This window comes from Lineus longissimus, chromosome 8 (assembly GCF_910592395.1).
Source record: "Lineus longissimus chromosome 8, tnLinLong1.2, whole genome shotgun sequence".
Classification (NCBI taxonomy): Eukaryota; Metazoa; Nemertea; class Pilidiophora; order Heteronemertea; family Lineidae; genus Lineus; species Lineus longissimus.
This window is the reverse complement of record NC_088315.1, coordinates 9,790,180-9,810,717: the sequence shown is the minus strand read 5'-3', so window position 1 is coordinate 9,810,717 and position 20,538 is coordinate 9,790,180. Positions and strand designations below refer to the sequence as shown.

General features: G+C 39.8%; 2 protein-coding genes across 3 annotated transcripts in view; one reads left to right on the top strand and one right to left on the bottom strand.

Moving 5' to 3' along the window:
* Positions 1–760: 760 nt before the first annotated feature.
* On the bottom strand, positions 761–5,833 carry LOC135492264 (glucose-induced degradation protein 8 homolog). Of its 2 annotated transcripts, none has more exons than XM_064778617.1 (5): positions 5,748–5,833; positions 4,961–5,103; positions 4,137–4,333; positions 3,453–3,650; positions 761–2,740 (listed from the first exon to the last, which is right to left on the bottom strand). In XM_064778617.1, exons 2-5 carry the CDS (start codon positions 5,085–5,087, stop codon positions 2,567–2,569), a joined length of 696 nt encoding a protein of 231 aa, XP_064634687.1. In that variant the 5' UTR covers positions 5,088–5,103; positions 5,748–5,833; the 3' UTR covers positions 761–2,566. The 2 variants fall into 2 exon arrangements, with proteins under 2 accessions (XP_064634687.1, XP_064634686.1); XM_064778616.1 differs by lacking the exon at positions 5,748–5,833 and adding an exon at positions 5,576–5,665.
* A 76-nt stretch (positions 5,834–5,909) lies between these two features.
* LOC135492671 (rho GTPase-activating protein 39-like) overlaps positions 5,910–20,538 on the top strand; it is a 165,188-nt gene continuing 150,559 nt past the window's right edge. Inside the window, exon 1 of the mRNA XM_064779248.1 lies at positions 5,910–6,020. Coding sequence (XP_064635318.1) covers positions 6,010–6,020 — 11 coding nt within the window. The 5' untranslated portion in view covers positions 5,910–6,009. The remainder of the gene's footprint in view (positions 6,021–20,538) is intronic.

Here is a 20,538-nt window from a genome sequence, read left to right as displayed (position 1 = left end):
CACACCCGCTCAAAGGATCTTCATAGGCTGGAAGATATAGTGGAGACAATCAGTGACATGATTTCATGGCTAGACACAGGTACAATGTCACAACCCCTCGCTCGAAGGATCTCATTAGGCTGGAAGATATTGTGGGGACAATCAATGAGATGATTTCATTTTCAGTCATGTGGACAATGTCACAACCGCTCAAACGATCTTCATATGCAAGAAGATATAGTGGAAACAATCAGTGAGATGATTTCATGGCTAATCACAGGTACAATGTCACAATCACTCGCTCAAGGGATCTTCATAGGCTGGAAGATATAGTGGAGATAATCAGTGAGATGATTTCATGGCTAGACACAGGGACAATGTCGCAACCATTCGCTCAAGGGATCTTCATAGGCTGGAAGATATAGTGGAGACAATCAGTGACATGATTTCATGGCTAGACAGAGGGACAATGTCACAACCACTCAGGATCTTCATAGGCAAGAAGATATAGTGGAGACAATCAGTGAGATGATTCCATGGTCAGTCACACGGAGAATGTCATATCCACTCAAAGGATCTTCATAGGCTGGAAGATATTGTGGGGAGAATCAGCGAGATGATTTCATTGTCAGTCACATGGACAATGTCACAATCACTCAAAGGATCTTCATAGGCTGGACGATATAGTGGAGACAATCAGTGAGATTATTTCATGGCCAGTCTCATCCAATTGCTCAGAGGATCTTCATAGAAGTAATCAAAATGAGTGAGTTCATCCACATCTCATTTAATATTTGATGAAAATTCATATCATATGACAATAGAAATATTTAAAATACTTCAACATGCTCCTAAACACCAATAAAAAAATCTTACAAATTTTACAATGAACTTTTTGTGTCGATCTACCTGTGAAGAATACCGTATATTACTGAGATGCTTTTTGAGAGTTGAATATTCATTTGGCCAACAAGGGCAACGCGAAGCGTAGCTTACCGAAGCAAACGAGCACAGATTTTCAGATGGTGTGATTTTGAATTTATGATTCATTGCTCAGGGAAAATAGTGCAGGGCAACTGTGCTACGTGACTGCAGCCATCCCACTCCACCCCATCATGCACAGGAAATTGAAGCCCATCAGGTGACTCATTCAAAAGTTACATTTTATGGCTCGAAAGCTGTCGTCGTGGTATCCGACAAATCGAAACTACAAACTATAAAAGGAAAGAGGATTCCCTGGACTTTGATGAATATGTGATAGGCTGTATACTCCATTCTGTGCCTCACCAAGTACATGTATAATTTGAAAAAGGCACAGGATGTGCCGAAAGAAGCTAGTATCTGGTCCTTGAATCAAATTATACAGCCCGAAAAGATAACGTTGATATTCTTCAGGCTAAATGTCGATATCTATTGTTTTGTTTTGTGGTCCCAAAGCTTTCAATCCAAAATTTATTAGTGGCTCATTCTTAACGAAAATGGTGAATGACCAATGCTGTGATTTTTGATGCGACGTCCAACAGAAGGTATGATATAACTGCCAAATAAGTCCAAAGGCTACTGTGATGAAATTCACACGAGATATGCATAACATGTCATTTGAGATGTCTACAGATTTTGAACAGTATTTGTTTCCATATTCTAGGTATAGAAATTTAAAGACAGGCACATTATCCTGACTTACCCGACAGACAACACTTGGCAGCTCTTAAAGGCCTACGCCGTTCGGTAAAAGTTTTGAATTTGTAATTGAATTTGAAAATGTCCAATTGCGGAAATACCTACTAAATATAAATTTCAACATTGCCGTTGTGTAGACTAATTTACAAATACTATGAATACCAAGTTTTAAAAAATTTGTATTCACAACAACTGCACTACGGCATTGTGTATTGGAGGATTTCTATTGAACTGGACCACAAGTAATTACCAACGACGTACCCCTTTAAGTATTGTTTGAAATAAATGGAAGAAAAGTGAAGCAATATTACAACACACTTTGAATTTTCCACCTACTCTAATCAGGTATTACAGTTTTCATGAACCAACAAAGTACCAAAATGTATTGAAAGGGATCAGCCCTCACGTATAAAATAAAGACTGGAACTGATCATAGAGAGTAACAAACTTGTTAAAACAGCTATTCCTGAAATGACGCTTCCGTCAGCTACTGGATGCCTCCGAACATCGCTAACTTACTCCACATGTAACTGAATGCACCGTCAAAACAGGGTCAAAACACGTCATAAATATTCCATAAACAGCTATGCACCCTCATTAATTCCGTCGATACCATTTTCTAATAATTACATAAAACTTGCGCAAGTCAAACAGGTAATTTGTCAGAATACAGGAAATTTCACACTGGAAGGTTCTAAAATGTTTTTGTTCACATCCAGACCACCATCAGGATGTTCTTGAAGAATCCATCCCATGTTAGACAATTCCTTTGAATTGGGCACCGTCACAAAAAGGACAGGATTTTGTCAACCTCCAGATAAAATGTGACCTCAGTTTATTTTGACTTGGTTTTTGTTGACGTCATTTGACTTGGCCAAGTTGCATACAGACACACACACTGAACACATCACTTCGGTTCCTGTATCTCACCAGAAGCCAAGTCCACCATTTTGGGATATTTCACTTTCTTTTTGTCAAGTTCATCTTGTGACCAGAGCAACAGTTTCAATAAGTTTGCTAATTTTGGCGTCGACTCTCGGTTTTCCATTTCCAGAATTGCTGCATTTAATTCACTTGCAACCTGAAAAAGTACAGAAACAAGTGGGAGTTAACTGACAGATGTTCAAAAAAATGTCAAAGTATTTGACTAGACGGGTGGTTTAGTCCAGTGATTAAAGTGTTCTTATTTATAATACGAACATTGTGGCTTCTACCCGTGGGCCCAGTTGGTCAGAAGAAAATAGTCACTTGATGTTAACTTTAACTCTGTGTTAAGTCTAATGGGCTCAACAGAAGGAGACAACACTAAGTTAAAGTTAACACTAAGTTAGTGACATAACTTGCTTTGAACAACCAGACCTTAATACTAACACAACACATTGCTTGTGATCTTGGTCAAATTGCTTAACTTGGACAACCTTGTTTTGTGAATGACACAAAAAGCCAAGATACCGTGCAGCTGGTGTCTATGACAGTGCCAGCATAAGACCTTATCGAACTAGACAGGAGAATGTTAAGGCCAGGGCTTCTTCTCCCTGGCCGAAGATGCAGTCAGTATTTTTTTTGGTTACATGTCTCATTTGATGGACCGTGAAGAGTCGGGAACTTTACTTCCTTGAAGGCCATTTCATCCAGAAATACAATCCTGGGCTCTCCCCGTAACCGAACACAGACCCGATTGCGTGGTTAAGCCAAGAATGTTAACCGCTCAGCTTTGAGTCTCCTCATTATGTCAAAATAAAAATGATCAGTTTTCTCTGGCCCACCCTGTGGAATTCTCTACCAAATCTTACCTTTTGTCTCTGAGAGGGATGTAGTAATTCACCAAACGGGGACTGTTCTGGATTTTCAAATGCAAGTAGTGCCAATGTACGTTCAAGCTCCGATAAGATTTCAGGATTTTCCTCACCACGCTCGGCTAGATGCGTTTGGGCGAAGTCTAAAGCATCTTCTATATTCCTCTCCCTAATCAGCTCAATTAAATGTTGTTGCTGAAATAGTATCGAGTACGTTATAGTGGCATTTACAGATCAAGAAAATGCTGTCTGGCAAGGATAATTTGTGTTTATACGATTCAAAATTTGATCCAGTTTTCTGATAGTTACACTCGGAGATGAGCGGACTGACTTAAAGTGATACTATGATGTGATTTACAACTTTGCGGAAATACGTCCGTTTTTAATTGTTGATCACAAATGTAGACCTCAAATTTTCCATTTTTGATTAGATTTATTATAAAATCGCTGAATGTAAACCACAGCGACCGCGAAAATGTTCATGTTGTGACGTCATCAACGAAAACGGCATTGAAGCGAGCCGTCCGGGTGGGATTAAACCATCAATTTCTAGAAAATGTGCATTTCGATTCGAAAACCTTACCGATTTATGAGAAAGTGACGTAGTCATTTGTCAAAAACAGCTAAAACATTATATGGTGAAATTTGACACGAGTCAGTTACCTATAAAGCAAGACATACCTGTAAATGAAAATACAGATATCTGTCATTGTCTAAAAGCTCAGGGTGGAGATTATTCACAAGTGAGATTGCGTCTTCTATTCGGCCATTTTGAATAGCATCTCGTATTTTTATCCGCTCGTCCAACGTGTCCAGATCAACTGTTGGCTGAATCCCAGATTCCATGCGGAATTTCTCGGCTGCTTCCTTAAAGCCCTCTGAAATTAGAAAACACATTGACTGTAGCCCAGGAAATTATCGCGTACATTTTAATTTCACGTTTCTCTGCAAAATTTGTAAAATTATAGCACTGCGAAAAACAAAACAAAATTAGATTGAAATTACAGTTGCAGTGTTCTCAAAGGGCTTAATTTTCAAAGATGCAAAATCACAAAATCTGGAATTGTAATATATTGGATTTTTTTGTTTGATAGTAATTTCTTTCTGTTTGTAAAATCTGACCGACTTGTTTTTAAATTGATTTTACCATGTATAAATCAGAAAATATACTTGGTTTTACGAAGATCAATTGCGATGTCTCACGAGACAATGATAGGTTGTCCAAGCTTGCGACATGAATACAAGCCTGAAATCTGATGACTGATGTCCATATCTGTAAAGTGGCGAGCCTTGAAATAGATTTCTCAGCCCTTCTAGCAAATTTGCATTCTGAGGTACTACATTAAATCATGAAATTTTCACAAGTGTTTTTTTATTCCCGCCAATGCACCATCAAACGCAAACTTCACACCACAAAAATGTCAACATTTCAAAGGTCATTTCAAATCACAGGGCAGAACATTACTACAGAACAACGCAGACTAAGGCGCATAGTCTGGTCATACCTGTGACTAAGTAATTCATGATGAGTCGATTCATATCTGCCCTAGTGACATGGAGACCTCGAAGTTTTCCAATCCAGTCATCCTTTGAGATGTCGTCCTGCTTCTCTGTGTAATTTACTGAAGCCATCCTGGCCACTTTATACCTGCAATTAAAAGAAAACAGTGCTTTTTAGAGACAGAATTATATCAGAGTCTCTAAATAAAGAGTGGAACTAGGGAACGTATGGTTTCAACATCAAAGCCACTGCCCATTTCAAAAGACATGCATTGCCATTTATTTTGGATAGCGCTCTCTATCTCGCCAGTCTCGGGTTATCCCAAGCCAATTCCACACAACTGGAACTTAAACAAACTATTCGATCAGCTGAACATAGCCATTAGTGTGATTCCAAACAACCAATGTCCAATGTACACACTGGACTGCCACTATACCAGTACCCCCCCCCGTACATCTACACAATGTGAAAAGTATACTGCATGTGCATGCCATATGTGCATTGAAACTCATCAGCTGACAAACAGGACATAACTTCAGTCAATTTTTGTCCCTTGAAGCTGGCATTTTTGGGGAAAATAGTTTTTTCCTTGACTAACAAATACTACACACAAACTAACATTAATTCCATAAGCTAGAATGTTGTAATATCGTGGTTATTCTGTGATCTTTTATCTAAACCAAAATCACCAAAACCAAAACATTCGGCAAAACGGAAGTTAAAATTTACCAATCAAGCTTGCGCAGTGTTGACTTCCGGGTTGGAAAAATTAATAAAACAAAGCAAATTACCCCAAATTAGGCCTCAAGCAGCTTACAGAGACCTTATGCCTGAACTACTTGTACTGATTTATCATTACACCCCTGAAAATAGCAGATATTAGTTAGGAACAGTATTTTTCAGCCGAGCGGCATTTTTCGTGACTACGCCTCGCTGGGAATCAAAATGGCGGATTAAGATGGGAGTCTCGCCATCCGAAGCGGAGATAAACTGTAATTTCTACGTTATCTCGAGTCTTTTGGATTATTTGTGCAGTTAGGATTATATTTAAAGATGTCCGAGAGGTAATGCATCGTGTATTTCTTTTTTAGATGGTGTAGTTGCGCTGTATTGTGCATGTATAAAATCGCCTCATTATGTTATGTTTTGACAGGTCTGAAATCCCGTTGGTGGCGCCACTGTCCAAGAAAATGACTGACGTGATGTGTGAGAGAAGACTGTACTGTACTGACAGCATGCAGGTTCCTATACGTACATGTACATGTACTGGGAATGCTGTCATGCGTTTCACCTGGAATAAAGGGCCACATAGCCTTGGCAAAAGCCTTTTCGAAGAAGACGAATCAGTCAAACTCAGAGCCATGCATAACAAATCAACTGCGCACACTCTGAATCACTGAATGCGTCTAAATTACTAAAGCCAGGCCAGGCTTCGGACAATGCCATAAGCCACACCCACAGTGACCCCTTTTTGTTCCAGGTGAAACACATGACTTATCAGTGCCCAAACAAACTTCTTCAAAGAGTTCGATTGTCCGAAGTCGGCTGAGGCCTTCTGACGACGGACGACATGTTTTGTAATGTTTTGTAATCTGAGTGTGCACATTTCATTTATTTTGGCTCTGATTCGTCTTTGTCAAAAACGGAAAAGGCCTGCTTGTATTATTGGATAAGCCTTGATTGTCGGACCCGTCTAACAGAACACCTACCCTCGTGTTACTGGTAGGTCTGTTCCCTGTTGATGGAAACTGAAAAGATGATTTGTGGAATCCCTGCACAGTGCACTTGTGTAGTGTGACCCAGACCGACGAGAACAAAGAACGGCGGGGCCCATCTTGATATCTGATTTGACAGTTGTGACACTTAGTTTAGTGATTCTAGTAGACAAGAGATAGGAGCCCTTGTCGAAGAGAAGCCTGATAATATTTCAAAAAGGAAGAAGAATACTCGGTCTCTTTCTCCGCGTCTTGACTACCCGAGAGGCACTCCTGTTTGTTTGAAACCTGCGCTGTTCCTGATGCTGATTCGTGGAGTCAAGAACAGGATCGAATACACCCTTAGTCCAATTGTCCCATGGTGGACCCATTTACCAAGAATTCATAGACAAGTCTTAATGAATTCTTGCATTTAGTTATGTAATGGGCAGCTTCCTCCATGTCACGTTTCAACTGAAATCAATACTAAATTAATACTAGTGAGGTGTCCGTTAAGGAAGGTTCCACAGTAGTTGATGGGTCATCTCATTTCTTCTCTGGCCGGCTGTCCGACGTTCTGTATGTAGAGTTTCGTTTCCGGAAAATACCTCCGTAACCATTGATGCCACAAAAAAATAAAGGGTTTGACAGTATTCTGTGTGGAGCAATAACAGACCGAGTGTGCGCGATGTGTGAGTCAGTGGTTTGATGTTTGTACTATGAAAGAACTGGAGAAATTTGTTTTCAAGAACTCAGTGGCTGTATGATTGTAAAGCTGTTGTAACTCATCTCAGTAACCTTTCCATCTCCCTAAGTGTTTATCCTTCATGTTCTACATTACCTTACCGGAATTTGAAGGAATGTTGGTGAGATCGCTACGCCAGCTCTTTCTCTCCACAGCTCACCTAAAGTTTGTAAAGGCTTTAAAATTGATGTGTGGTGTAATCTTGGTGGAAAGTGGTTCTGAGGATAATCGCCGTTTAGTAGCTTCCATTATAAGTTTTTAGCCAATGGAGAAATGTTTTGCTAATACACTGTCGGCACTTAGCATGGAGCTAATATGTGAATATGCTAGTATCGGAAACAGGTAGGCTATTAGCTAAACATAGTGTAGTTTTAATGGCTACCTACATTTTGTGGGAGTTGCTACGTTGCTACATCGTAAGAAATCAGTAGGTAAATGAGATGCATTATTTATGAGCTGTGTCGTGGCCAGACGCCTGTTATCGGGCTTATTGGAGTAAGAAAATTTATTGAAAATATTGCAATATGTTCGGCATGTGAACAAAAGCTCCGAATTACATTGTAGCTATGCAACGTGATTGCCCATGATTGAATATTCAGGCTGCAGTCAGTGGTGCATTGCCAGTACAGTGGAACCTCCTTTAGGAGCAGACACCTCCCTATTAAGGACAACCTCTCTATTAAGGACACTAGGTCTGGTCCCAAATTGCTTCTTTCCATTCAATTTGACCTCTCTTATCAGGACACCTCTATTATTATGAGGATAGCACTTGCCAGTCCCGAGGGTGTCCTTTAAAATAGAGAGGTTTTACTATAAGAGTGTAATAGTGAGTATATGGTACGATGATTAAAACTTGGAAGAAATGCTGCTGGTCTAGCATGTCTAGCGCAAACCGACCAACATGACCTGGGGTTTAAATACGGCACCCAATGCTGAAACATGCTAGTGATAGCGGTATATTGTGTGACCTAAAGTAAAGCTTCCTTGTACCTGATGGTGCTTATAACGCAGGAGTAGGCCAAGACCCCCACTTTAAAGCTGAAATAAAACAGATTTTTATGATGCCTCTGATGAGATTAAACGATGTGTCATAAAGGCCTATAGTTTTATGATGAAACATAGTATATTTAGTCTAAAACTGTTCGTGTGCCTTTGCAGATTGGTTAGTGATGTCATCAATGGCATGCAACTAAAAGGACAGCTGATGTCACGACTTGATTCTGACCAACAATCACTTGTAATTTTTTTACAGTTTTCACTTAAGTGGGAATGGCCACTATTAAGGCCAATCAATTCAAAGGTTCATTTTATGTACATGTATGTCAGGCTAATACTCACAAGGAAGGTCATAACCAGATGCAGAACAAGGAAAACACCACAACAAACAGTCTACATGCATGGATATGCATCCAAAGACTATCATTCATGTGATTGGTTTTACATTATCATGAATCTCCCAGGTGACCTCCATTGCCTAGATATTTACACCACTGGTTGTCCTTGGGCAAGGAATGGGCTGGTTTTTTCCCCGTGGGGTGCACTCAGCTCAGATTTTGTCAGTGTTTTCACTGGCATACTGAGCACTGGGAGAGGTCGGAATGTCTCGAACAGACCTTGGGATGAAGGCTCCATCTAATGTAATCATTACAAGATGAGAACAACGCACGCATTGTGTTTGTACTGTGGTTGATTCACCCATGCCTCTTCATAGTGGCACACTGGAAGAGCGTCCAACCTTTGATCGGAAGGATTGAGGTTGTCAGCTTGCCAGTGACACTTGGTCCATACCTGGTGCTGTTGAAGAAACTACTGCTACAATGTTGATGATTTTATGGATCTATATACAGTGGAACCTCCATTAACGGACACCTCTCTATTAAGGACAACCTCTCAATTAAGGACACTAGGTTTGGTCCAACATTGGTGGTTTCAGTTCAATTTGACCTCCTCTCTATTAAGGACTGCATTTGTCAGTCCCCTGGGTGTCCTTAATAGAGAGGTTCTGCTGTATCACTTTATCAGGTTTGAAAATAAAATTGGGTGATTTGAATGGTCTGTATCTTGAAAGTTGAAACTAGAAATTATTTGTTTTGTGTTGCCAGCCTACCTGTAGCCAAGAGCACTTTTATCCCAACAACTTGCACTTTATCTCGTGGAGAAACAGCAATCTCTTAAATCATTCATGCATCTGCTCAAAGATGCAATAATTCCTCGAAAAAAGGAAAAAATAGTGAAAGCTTTTCACTTAATTGGCATCAGCTAATGAACTGATGCTGCTTAGGTAATTTTAGTTGAAAGATTTTAAAGCTTTGAAGCTGAAAATGAAGACACCTGTATCTGACATATGCTCATTGACTCCAGTGGTCTCAGTCTACACTTATCTCAGCGATTTTTAACTCAAACTTTACAGTGGATTTGAAAATTCTGGGTAAAGTGAAAACGCTTATGATTATAAACGTGTACAAAATTGTATTGCAGGTACATTCCAATCTTCTTATTCACAGTTGTGATGGGTTTTAGAAGTGAACTTTAAATATTTGTCAGAACAATTCAGAATAGTCACCGACTGTATTGTCCCAGGTGAGCACAATGCCCCTGGGATATGTCTTTTCCAAAATACACCAGGTCTGCTTGATAAACACTTTAACAATACAAACTATACCATAGCAATAGCATACCACATGTGTGTACATGAATGACAAAAGCATAGTATTCTTGTTCAAGGTTTTTGGCACCTTTCAAGCCAGAGAAGTCCAATAAGTTGGTCATGTCTTGTTGTATTGAGCCATGGATCGTGAGACCATTGTCTTGATATACAAAACAGATAGATATGGCTTCCTACACTTCCATTTGTCGAACTGAATAAGAAAATCAATAGACCTGTCATGGTGTATGTCCGAACGACCTTTTAAAATGGTTGGACATCACACTACGAAAATCATAGGGCCGTATTTAACTTTTGTTTATGGGGGGGGGGGGGGGCAGTAGGCTTTCAGGCCTCGAAATTCACTTTTGAAACTGAAAGGGCACAGCACTTTTTGTCAAAAAGATGGCACTTTTGTTAGTTTTGAAGTGAAGAAGAAGTTAGTTTTGTGAAAAAGGGCACACTTCAAATGGGAGTTTAAAAACGATGCCTACGTGTACACACGTGATGGAAGAAATATGCAGGGCATCACTGCAACAGGGAGGGCGTTGGAAGCAATTGCCTTCGATGCCTTAATTTGATCCCTTGGCTTTTTGGGGGCAGAACTCCATTTTTCTAATGGCCTTTTGTATAACATTGAATATTCCTCGCTTATACAGAAGAACCTCCCTTAGCGGACACCTCTCTATTAAGGACACTAGTTTTGGTCCCAATTTGGTTGCTTCTATTCAATTTAACCTCTCTAATCAGGACACTTCTCTATTTAGGACAGCACTAGTCAGTAGCGAGGGTGTCCTTTATAGAGAGCATGTACATGTGAGTAGGAGGGGAGTTTAAAACTTCCTATTGCCTTTACTTATAAAAAAAGATAAAGGTGCAATTGACATCATCAGCGAGTGATACCATGTGTGTGGACTCGACTTTCTTCTGGAAATAGCTCAAATAATAAAGTGAATTAAAAAAAAGAGTAGCTTGGAATCAAATTATGGTTTTGTGTGGTATTGGCTAATGGCATGTGGTGAGGTTGTAACCAGAGATGAACACACACTTCCATGACAGTTTATGTTTTTGTTCCAATCATCAGTCATTAGAATTCATTCTCAATCTCACTCTCATTCTCAGGTGAAGCGATGGATGAACGTACCGCCTTGGACTGATATTCATGTCCAGGTTTTTTCAGACTCTGTCTAGGGCACCAGGGTAAATACCATAACAGAGAAATCTTCTTGAGCATTTTTTGCCCAAAGAATTAGACTTTAGGATGACCAAGCGCTGTTAGCAAAGATCTTCCCCAAGAAAAACGTTGTATTATACAACTTTCACCACTATCATAGGGTCCTACAACTTTATGTAAAAAATAGATAAGCTACTAGGTAAACACACCACACCACACAATGCAATACAAAATAGTATACTTTGATCTAATTGTTATGACCCAATTTCTGAATTTTTCAGTGCAACCCTACTTGTGCCTTCAGTCACTGGCTACATAATCATAAGGGAATTTCATCGCATGATTTTTGACAAAAAGTGGTGAAATAAGCTACTGCCAACTTGTAGTTCATCCCACTTTATTGGCTGCCTCCAGTGTTCTCTGCAGCAAACTTCTTTGGCCGGGTGTTGTTAGCATAATATTTTGATAGAACTTTGATTCCGTTTCAATTCTGTCCTGGTTGGCAGCAAAATCTGTCCGGGTGCTCTAAACAATAAACAGTAAAACCATTATACCAACTCCATGAATCTGTCTGGGTGCTAAAGTGGAAAAAAGTATTTTATCCAGGTGCTGCGCCTGTGCAAAGGCGTAGTGCATTGTAGTGGAGAAGCCTGGCCTCATGTTCCCAACTTTTCATTGTGTGGGGGTATACAGCTCGTATTCATCCATGTCATTGTATTTACTAGTGGCTCAGGAAAATAAAAATACACAATGCCCTAGTGCATGCGACAAAAATGCTGAAATTTGGTATTTATTATATTGGTACGTCTACCTCACATCGCCATTGTTGACATTTTATATTCGGTGCGTATTTACGCCGGGTATATCAGACACTTTTGTCACAGTCATCACTTTTACTTTATCAAACCCGTTGACGATTTAGGGGAGTCTGGACTGGGGCCAATATTTTCTAATGGATATTGATACACTACTTTATCATTGTACACAAGTATACTTCCAAAATATTTCTTTCGTAACTATGGTTACTGAGCGTGAAATGTCTCTAAGGTCCAAAAATTAGATTTAAGAAAAACCAGAGTTTGACATGCTGACTTCACCGGCAGTGAATGTCAATCCTTGTGAAGGATGGATACATATGACGACGGTAGATCAGCATGGACTTTGAAGACATCGACCCAGTCATTTTTGCACTTGGCCAAAGGGACAGTTAAAGTTAAAAGTTAAAAGTTTAGGGTTTATAGTTTGATATCAACTACGATATAGGTTATCATCCGACTTTCAGTTTAACCCCGGTCTGTCCTGAAACCTTTCAGTACTAGTAGACCACAGATGAGCTGCTCAACCAGCGCTATAATCTGTGCATTTCTGACCGGTACCCATTTATACACCTGGGTGCAGAGGCAAGTAAGACAGAGAGACCAGCCTACAGTCTCACGCTAACAGTGGGGATCGAACCCGGGACCTCTTGACCGCTGGTCGAGAGTCCAAGCCACTACACCACAGCGGCTCCCTAGTTGACACAGTTGACATTTACTTGATGAAAAACATGAATTTTATAGAAATATTCCTATTACAGTCAGTATTCTTCAACATTATGCTAATGTGCATGCTTTACCATCGATATAGCCATATCCTTTCATTTCTTTTTATCATAATGTGCACACAACCTTGGCTGCATGGATACAATATAATCTCTCTACCTTGCGAGGTAGATTTGACATGTCAATGTTAGCTACTGCGGTTCTTTCATTGATTCTACGACACATGCTCAACACAGAACACACGGAGACAACACACGGACTACCGTGTACATGTTCGCTGTAGTCATACATCCATGAGTCATCTACTTAGACACAGCACACTGCTTGCCATGTGTACCAAAGAGAAGAGAGGAGTCTCTCACCGTTGTACTGTCGTATGAATTAGTATTGGAAATGCATTTCCATAAACATGCTTCTGTGAATGCAGCAGCTTCAAGATGAATGATGGAGAATTGAAAGAGTTGAGAGCAGCTTCGATTGTTTGTGTGTTTGCCAACCGCTCGCTATGAGGAAGGCGGCTAATGTATCTGCAAGTCAATTGACGGTTTGTTTGATATATTGCGTATAAATTGTCGTATGATTATGCGTCAATTGACGGCGATTTAAATACATTGGAGAAAAAGGAAAAAAGTTATTCCGTTAGTGCATGCACAGATAGTTTCCCAATGGGAGTGTAATACAAAGGTATATGCCAAAGATGCTGGTTTATTTGCTGTTAAGAAATTGCTTTTCAGGAAGCAAAGTGAACCTTAGAATGCTTATGAAGTGAAGAGATAATATGTAACGGGGCTCGTACCCATTCGTTTTTGGTACAATGTCAGTACTTTATCATGCGTCGGGGAAAATAGAAATGCAGTTATACACAATGCTGTTGTGCAGTTTTAAATCATGCAGGTGAGTTTGCTGTGTGGAACTATGTAGTATAGTGGAACCTCCCTCAGCGGACACCTCTTTATTAAGGACAACTTCTCTATTAATCACACTGGTTTTGGTCCCAAACTGGTTGTTCCCATTCAATTTGACCTCTCTAATCAGGACACCTCTCTATTAAGGACCTCACTTGTCAGTCACACTTGTCCGTAATAGAGAGGTTCCACTGTATTGATACTGTTTCCACTGTATTGATACTGTCTACATGAAAGCAATGTTGAAATTAATATTCAGTACAAAATGTATTACGCATTTGGATGGAAATTAAAATTCAATTGCTGATTTCAAATTTTCAACAGCTGGCGTATTCCTTTACCTTCTCCATCGAAGGTCCATCAGTAATGATCATAAAATACAAATCAACTCTTTTGAGCCCCTCTCTCTCAAATGTAACATAAATGTGAAATACTTTTGCACCAAAGTATCAACTATCATGTAGACTTTTCTCCAGTCACCAAATTTCTGATCCCGCCCCATCCGTTGTGTAGAGCACTTATCGCGAAGGCTTGCATGGTTATTTTGCATCCAACTCTTAAGGTCGAAGTTTCCAGTCCTGTTGGTTACTCATTCTGATGAGCTGGTTGGTTAGCCGCTGGTGAGTTGTAAAAATATTGGTTACTAACTGCCTTCTCGCCAAGTGCCTGAAAAGTAAGCCATATCTGGTTGGCACTTTCATAGGGGGCAGCTAGGCGACACTATAACAAAAAAACTTTACTCTTTGCAGAGTTCTGAGATGAGGTGGCTGGGTGGAATGGGGTGTGTGGGACTGGGGAGGGGGAGGACAGACTGGGTTACATCACTTACAAATTTGCAAACTCACATTCATACTTCTGATGCAGATCTGGTATCCTTATACCAGAGTTCTTTAATCTTAGACAGTGCTACCATCTACTTTGAAAGCTTCTACCTACCTCAAGTCCTCTTGAGTTTTCTTGTGAGATTTCAGGTGCCTCCAGAGATGTCAGAGTTGCATATTTTGAATTTGTTCTGCCAAACCACTGTTTTTCATCTTGTGTGCATGTTGCTATTGCAAAGTATATCGTCAGTTCACTTGCAACTCAATAAATGAGGTCGATATATGCTAATCCTTGCTTTTATGTTTTGCAGGTGAGTGTTTGAAATGATGATGGGACCAGCAGCAGATAAGTCACCAATTTATAGATCAAACTGGCTGTTTCAGAGAAAAATCTATCACAGGTTTTTCTGGATCAACAAATTCCTGTCTTGTTTTATCAAAATATCCAAGAACAAGTGAATAGTCTTTTTTAGTTCTTGATAATATTATACTAGACCACAAATGTTCCAAAATTTTAATATAGCTGCATTGAGGTTGCACAATGTAATTCTTCGTTGCACATATGGAATTCTCTGATGAAAACTGCACCCAGAAATCAGGAAATGGCATAAAACCCATAAAAATTAAAATCAACATGGTGATGTTTTGGATAATGATAGGTCTTGATTCGCCTTGACCATGTTGACTCTCTTACATATTGCTGTTTCATATTTGAAATTTTTTGAATTTGTTGGTAGAATAAAAATATTGCCTACCCTAACTCTAATGCTTATCTAGGACTTCAGGAGTTGCCTCAATTCAATGGCAAATTGGCGTTGACCCTGTGAGGCGGGGGGGGGGGACAGATTTCTCATCGATCGCTAAACTACATGCAACACCGTTGTCATCTTTTTTTGATTTGCGGGAACAGATACAGTGTGGATGCTCTCTCTTTTATCCCACCTTATTTGAGAAAATTCTTAAAAATTCATTTCCCAGTTTAAGGCTTTTCAACTACTATAAGCAGGTTGGCGGGACGGCCCTGTAGAATTAGCGGAATGAGCGGATTCTGTACAAAATATGATATAATTTCATACAAAATGGAACTTAATGAATTCATTTAGTTAAATTAATTTGTTAGATACGCCACAAAGATCATTTGAAAATCGCTTTTTACAGTCTTTAAGCCATGACTCGCAATGAGGGCATGAAAACTGGTCTGTAGGGACAGTTTAGTTCAGTTGGTAACCGTGCGCAGCGCTGTATTACTGTACCTCCTTTAGTCTTCAGAGTTCAGGCATGGCGACGATCATCACGACAAATACTGGCGTTTCTAGGTGATTGAAGCCCAGAATCAGCTCATTCCGCTTATTCCGCTCATTCCGCTAATTCTACATGGCCTGTCGGGACTCCCCAATCACCTTTTAACCACCAAACACATGGCAAATTCTTCTTATTAGCTAGGCTATGCATAGCACAAAATCAATACCAAAAAGTGAGTTGGGGTCGTCGCGCTTTTTTTGCGGCATTACCTCTTCATCAGAGACAAGCGATGACCCGCTCTGAGGAGAAATTGGAAAGCCCTGCGGTATTATAACGGCAGTTGCAGAATTCCTTTCATTTGTAGACATTTGTATAAGATTTTGGCATTTGACTTGGTACAAATTGTGCCCACCCGCACCCTATTACACACCTCATGCAATCTGAACAAACAGCCAGTGGGCGTATTTATCCTGGATGTGTACCGGAAGATGCATAAATATATGAAAGTGTGTATTTATTATTGTGATATCAATCTATGGTGCCTCTGGCTGTATGAAAACATGCTCGATGTGGAATTATGAGTGTGCACTATGCCTCATCGGTGCAGATCTAGCCGTGAGCATGAAGATTTCCATGCTCAAGTTGTTTATAGATCATATTTTCCTGCATTCGTTCATGTCATGTATTAACTGCAGCCCCGCGGCGAAATCACTTATCTGTCGATAGATCTCGGAATGAATTATTTTGAATAGGATGCGTTTTACGAAATATTTTTGTCGTTTTTCTCGCTTTCGTTTGTTTTTGTTAACATTTCATTTGCATTTTGTCATCTGATCATGTACTATTGGAATTTAAAAATTTCTTTTTATTACAAAATTAGTGCGCACAAAACAGTTCTGTGGTACAATCAGGTATGTACATGTGATGTGTACATGTAGAGTTCATTACAATCGTGTTCTTGTTGAATTATCTATTTATCTCATTCTCTGGAATATTCCAAGTGGTTACATCACTAAAGGATGTCCATGGCTTTCACCAGAGAGTAGGTTGGGTCCACACCCACCATGGTAAAGGATACGAATGTATACATACACTGGGACTAAACAAATTTAGTAGAAGTCGTTTTTGTGACAAACTTTATAATGGTTGTTGAACAAACACTCTTTGCTGTCACAAGCAGAAACACTTTTCTACAGGGTGGCCCAGAATTATTTCCCCTTGCACAATAGAATTCCATTGTGTGTCCATTGTGTGAGGGAAAATAATTCTGGGCCACCCTGTAGTGCATCACGATTGAAATATGGCTTTGTTTGCACAGCGCCTTGTTTTTGTGGCAGTTAATTAGTAGGCCTATAAAACTTACATGTGAAATCTGTAAGGAAGTAATTGGCAGTTATTGGCAGTAGATTGATATCCAGGATAATTCAATAACACAGTGTATAATCGTCACCTCGTGCACCTGAGTGGACCATCATGAACATGTACACACTCGGTCAAAAGTAAATGAGTCCAAGGTTTTCTTTCCAGCCTCGGTTTATGTTGAGGGCATAAGAATGCATATGTTGAGGGCATAACTTGAGGGCATAAGAATGCATATACATGTACACTGAGGCTGAAATTTTAGTATAATATCCTCCAATATCTCATTTGAAACTGTCGTGGTGAAAAAAGTTAAGAGTAGCAATCAGTTCGTTTACTTTTGACCGAAGCTGTAAAGTGTACAGGAATGAATACAATTTGAGGCCAACTGCCAATTGACTGGCCTAATTATCCAACTAGAATGTTTTCACCTGCATTGGATAGAGGGCTGCACTTGTGTTCTAGAGCTGATTTCAATGAGTTTTTGTGGCCAAGGATACAGGGCTGAATGGCACACCAGGTGCCCCCCTCCCCCTTATAGTTATATAGGAAATAAATTCTTTGAAATTGACTAGGATGTTTGAAATTTCAACAGAAACCCCATTGGGTGGGCTCTCTTTCTCAAGGGTGCTCTCCCAAGATTGGTGGATCCACACTCCGGGTGGTTTATCTGGCATTATTTTGCCTCCCCCCCCCCTCAAGATGTTGGCCACTACCATTCAGGCTGTGTTCAACAGATTGTGCATGGGAATGAGAGTTTTTTCTGTAGTATTTACTCTCCTTAGAAAAGGCCTATGGGCAAAACAACTAACATTAATGGGCTTCTTTATTATTTCAACAGTGATTCATCGGCAGGTGATTCTCCTGAGGTTTTTCCTGTTGGCAATTCATGGCATTTATTAGAAAAACTTTAGAACTTGTTGATTTTGTTCGTTCAGTATGCGTGAACTGATGAAGTGGAGTGGGTCCAATCCTATGATTCCTTTACTCTTTTCGCTGTTTAAGGCAAGGTCTCAGTACTAAAATTATGGCTGGGATGGATGAGGTAAAATCTTGACCCAAACCGGAAGCACTTTGGCCTACATATTAGCTCAGGAGCCCCCTTCATATTGATTGCAGTTTTTCTGCCTCCACTAATGGGTCCATACTCGATCCATACTACAGTAGAATCTCTCTAAAAGGACACCCTTGGGACTGACAAGTGCTGATCTTAATAGAGATGTGTCCTGATTATAGAGGTCAAATTGAATGGAAATGACCAATTTGGGACAAAAACCAGTGTCCTTAATAGAGAGGTTGTCCTTAATAGAGAGGTGTCTGTTAAGGGAGGTTCCACTGTACATCCAGGAAATTAATTTTGAGGAGAGTAAAAATGGATTATTCTGAGTAATATGTCGAAGTCAAAATTGCTACCGAGTGTATAGATAAACAAATTATTTGCTACTAAAACAATGAGGGCATATTTTGTAGGCATAGTTTAGAACTACAAGAGTAGTATAGTATGTTGTTTTCGAGCTGCAATGTGGTGGATCCGTGTGGTGGATCCATGATTTAGGCGGGAAATTCAGGATTCGTCTAAAAATAGATTCTATGCGGGAAATTCAATTTTTTTTATTTAAAAAAAAATTTAAATTTAAATTTATTTTTTTTAAAAATTTTTAAATATTGTTTTGCACATTTACTTCACAATGTGCTTCACAATTTCACAACTTGGTTCACAATTTGCACATTTTCTTCACAATTTCACAACTAGGTGCGAAGAGACAGCGTCAACATCACCATGTTAGTGGTTACTCCCTGTGTTTGGTTCCTGCTACAGACAAGCAGAAGTCAATTCTTCGAAGCGGCCAATGAGACAACCTGGTACCTACTACACAAAGATCATCTGCCAAAGTTCCCGTGAAGGACTACTCTTCCAAAAAAAAGAAAAAAAAGGTCCTTCTAAGGACCAAAAAAGGTCCTTCTGAGGACCAAAAAGGCCTTTCTAAAGGCCACCCCAAATATTTAAAAAGAGATCAATCGTACCGATGCAAGCTTGTAGTAGTATGGGCTGTTGTCACTTCAAAATTTGAATTTCCCGCTGAGCTGATTGAAGCGCCCTCTTTTATCCGCTTGAAAACTATTTCTCAAAAAATTTCTCGCTGATTAAAGCACCCTCTTTTATCCATTTGAGAACTATTTTTTGAATTTCCCACCTAGAATCTATTTTTAGATGAATCCTGAATTGCCGCCTAAATCATGGATCAACCACACGAATCCACCACATTGGAGCTCGAAAACAACATACTATACTACTTACAAGCTGATGGACAATCAGATAATTACCTTCAAATTGTTTACTTTTTGTGTCATGAAGAACCTCTTAAAGGAAACCTACCAGGAAATGCTTGTAAAAATGGGGAGTTTTGAACGACCCGGTTTAAACCTAAGGCTGGAATAAGCTCCCATTGTTAAAATCTTAGCAGTTTTGAGTACCCCTCAGGTCGTGAATCGGCATAAAGGTAACATTGCATAACATTGCTGACTCCAGTCAATGAACCGCATAAGATTTTATCACCTATTTACAGTCTTGTTGGAACATTTAGTCAGTCTAGATAAAGATTTTGTGCCATGACTGGGGCTATTTAATGTTGATGTGTCAATGGCTATTATTGGATGGGGATCGGCAAGTACCAACACACTGCAACAAGTGTTCATGTTAAAGAGACAATATAGGCAGCAGCTAGGTAGGCAAGATAAAGTTACACAAAATTGCCAATAGGGGTCTCTCACATCGCATGGTACGTCGAAATGATTCATGCTTGTACAAGAAATATATTAATTGCTGAATCTGACATGACCCAGTGCCCTTACTGTGTATATCATTCACCTGAAGATGGCAAAATTAGCCCCTCTGCTCCTGCCTAAATTCCCCTTTAAAAAGAGGATGCTTTTCACAGAAATCCTTTTGGAAGTTGCCGGTAATAAGTTTCTTCATACATTGATGATCCCCTCTTTGATAAAGTGCCGCTTGTGGGCAAAGTCATCCCTCATGTAGAAAAATATCTGCAAATGTTTGATAGTAAAGTTGGATTATGTTTAAAAAAATCATTATGATTCCTAGCTGTGGTAATAAAATGTTGTAGGACGTGTACAAGTTGTTGTTCCGTCATTAATCCTCTGGCAGCGGGAGTGGGCGAGCCTTTCGCGTCTGCAAGAAGGATCATCAAAGCTTTTGTCAGGTTCGACCTTTCATTAGATGATTGGCTTCTTGGGTTTCTATCGGAGCAGGTGGGCGATTTGTGCTCGAGTGAGAGATCTGTCAAGTCTGGGATCAGGGTATTGATGATTATGTATCATGAGGTGGGTTTGTTGGTCCTTTGGGAATCGGTGAGTGCAGCATTGCTGTAAAGGTCATGTTCAGCTTAAAGATGCAGCATGGTATTTCATGGTGAGGTTTTCTATCGAATGTCATGTC

Excerpts from the sequence above, each read along its gene's own strand:
- LOC135492264 (XM_064778616.1), bottom strand. Across the intron at positions 4,334-4,960 it reads CATGAATTACTTAGTCACAG|AGGGCTTTAAGGAAGCAGCC; the intron begins GTATGACCAGAC and ends TTCTAATTTCAG. Across the intron at positions 2,741-3,452 it reads ATCCCTCTCAGAGACAAAAG|GTTGCAAGTGAATTAAATGC; the intron begins GTAAGATTTGGT and ends GTACTTTTTCAG.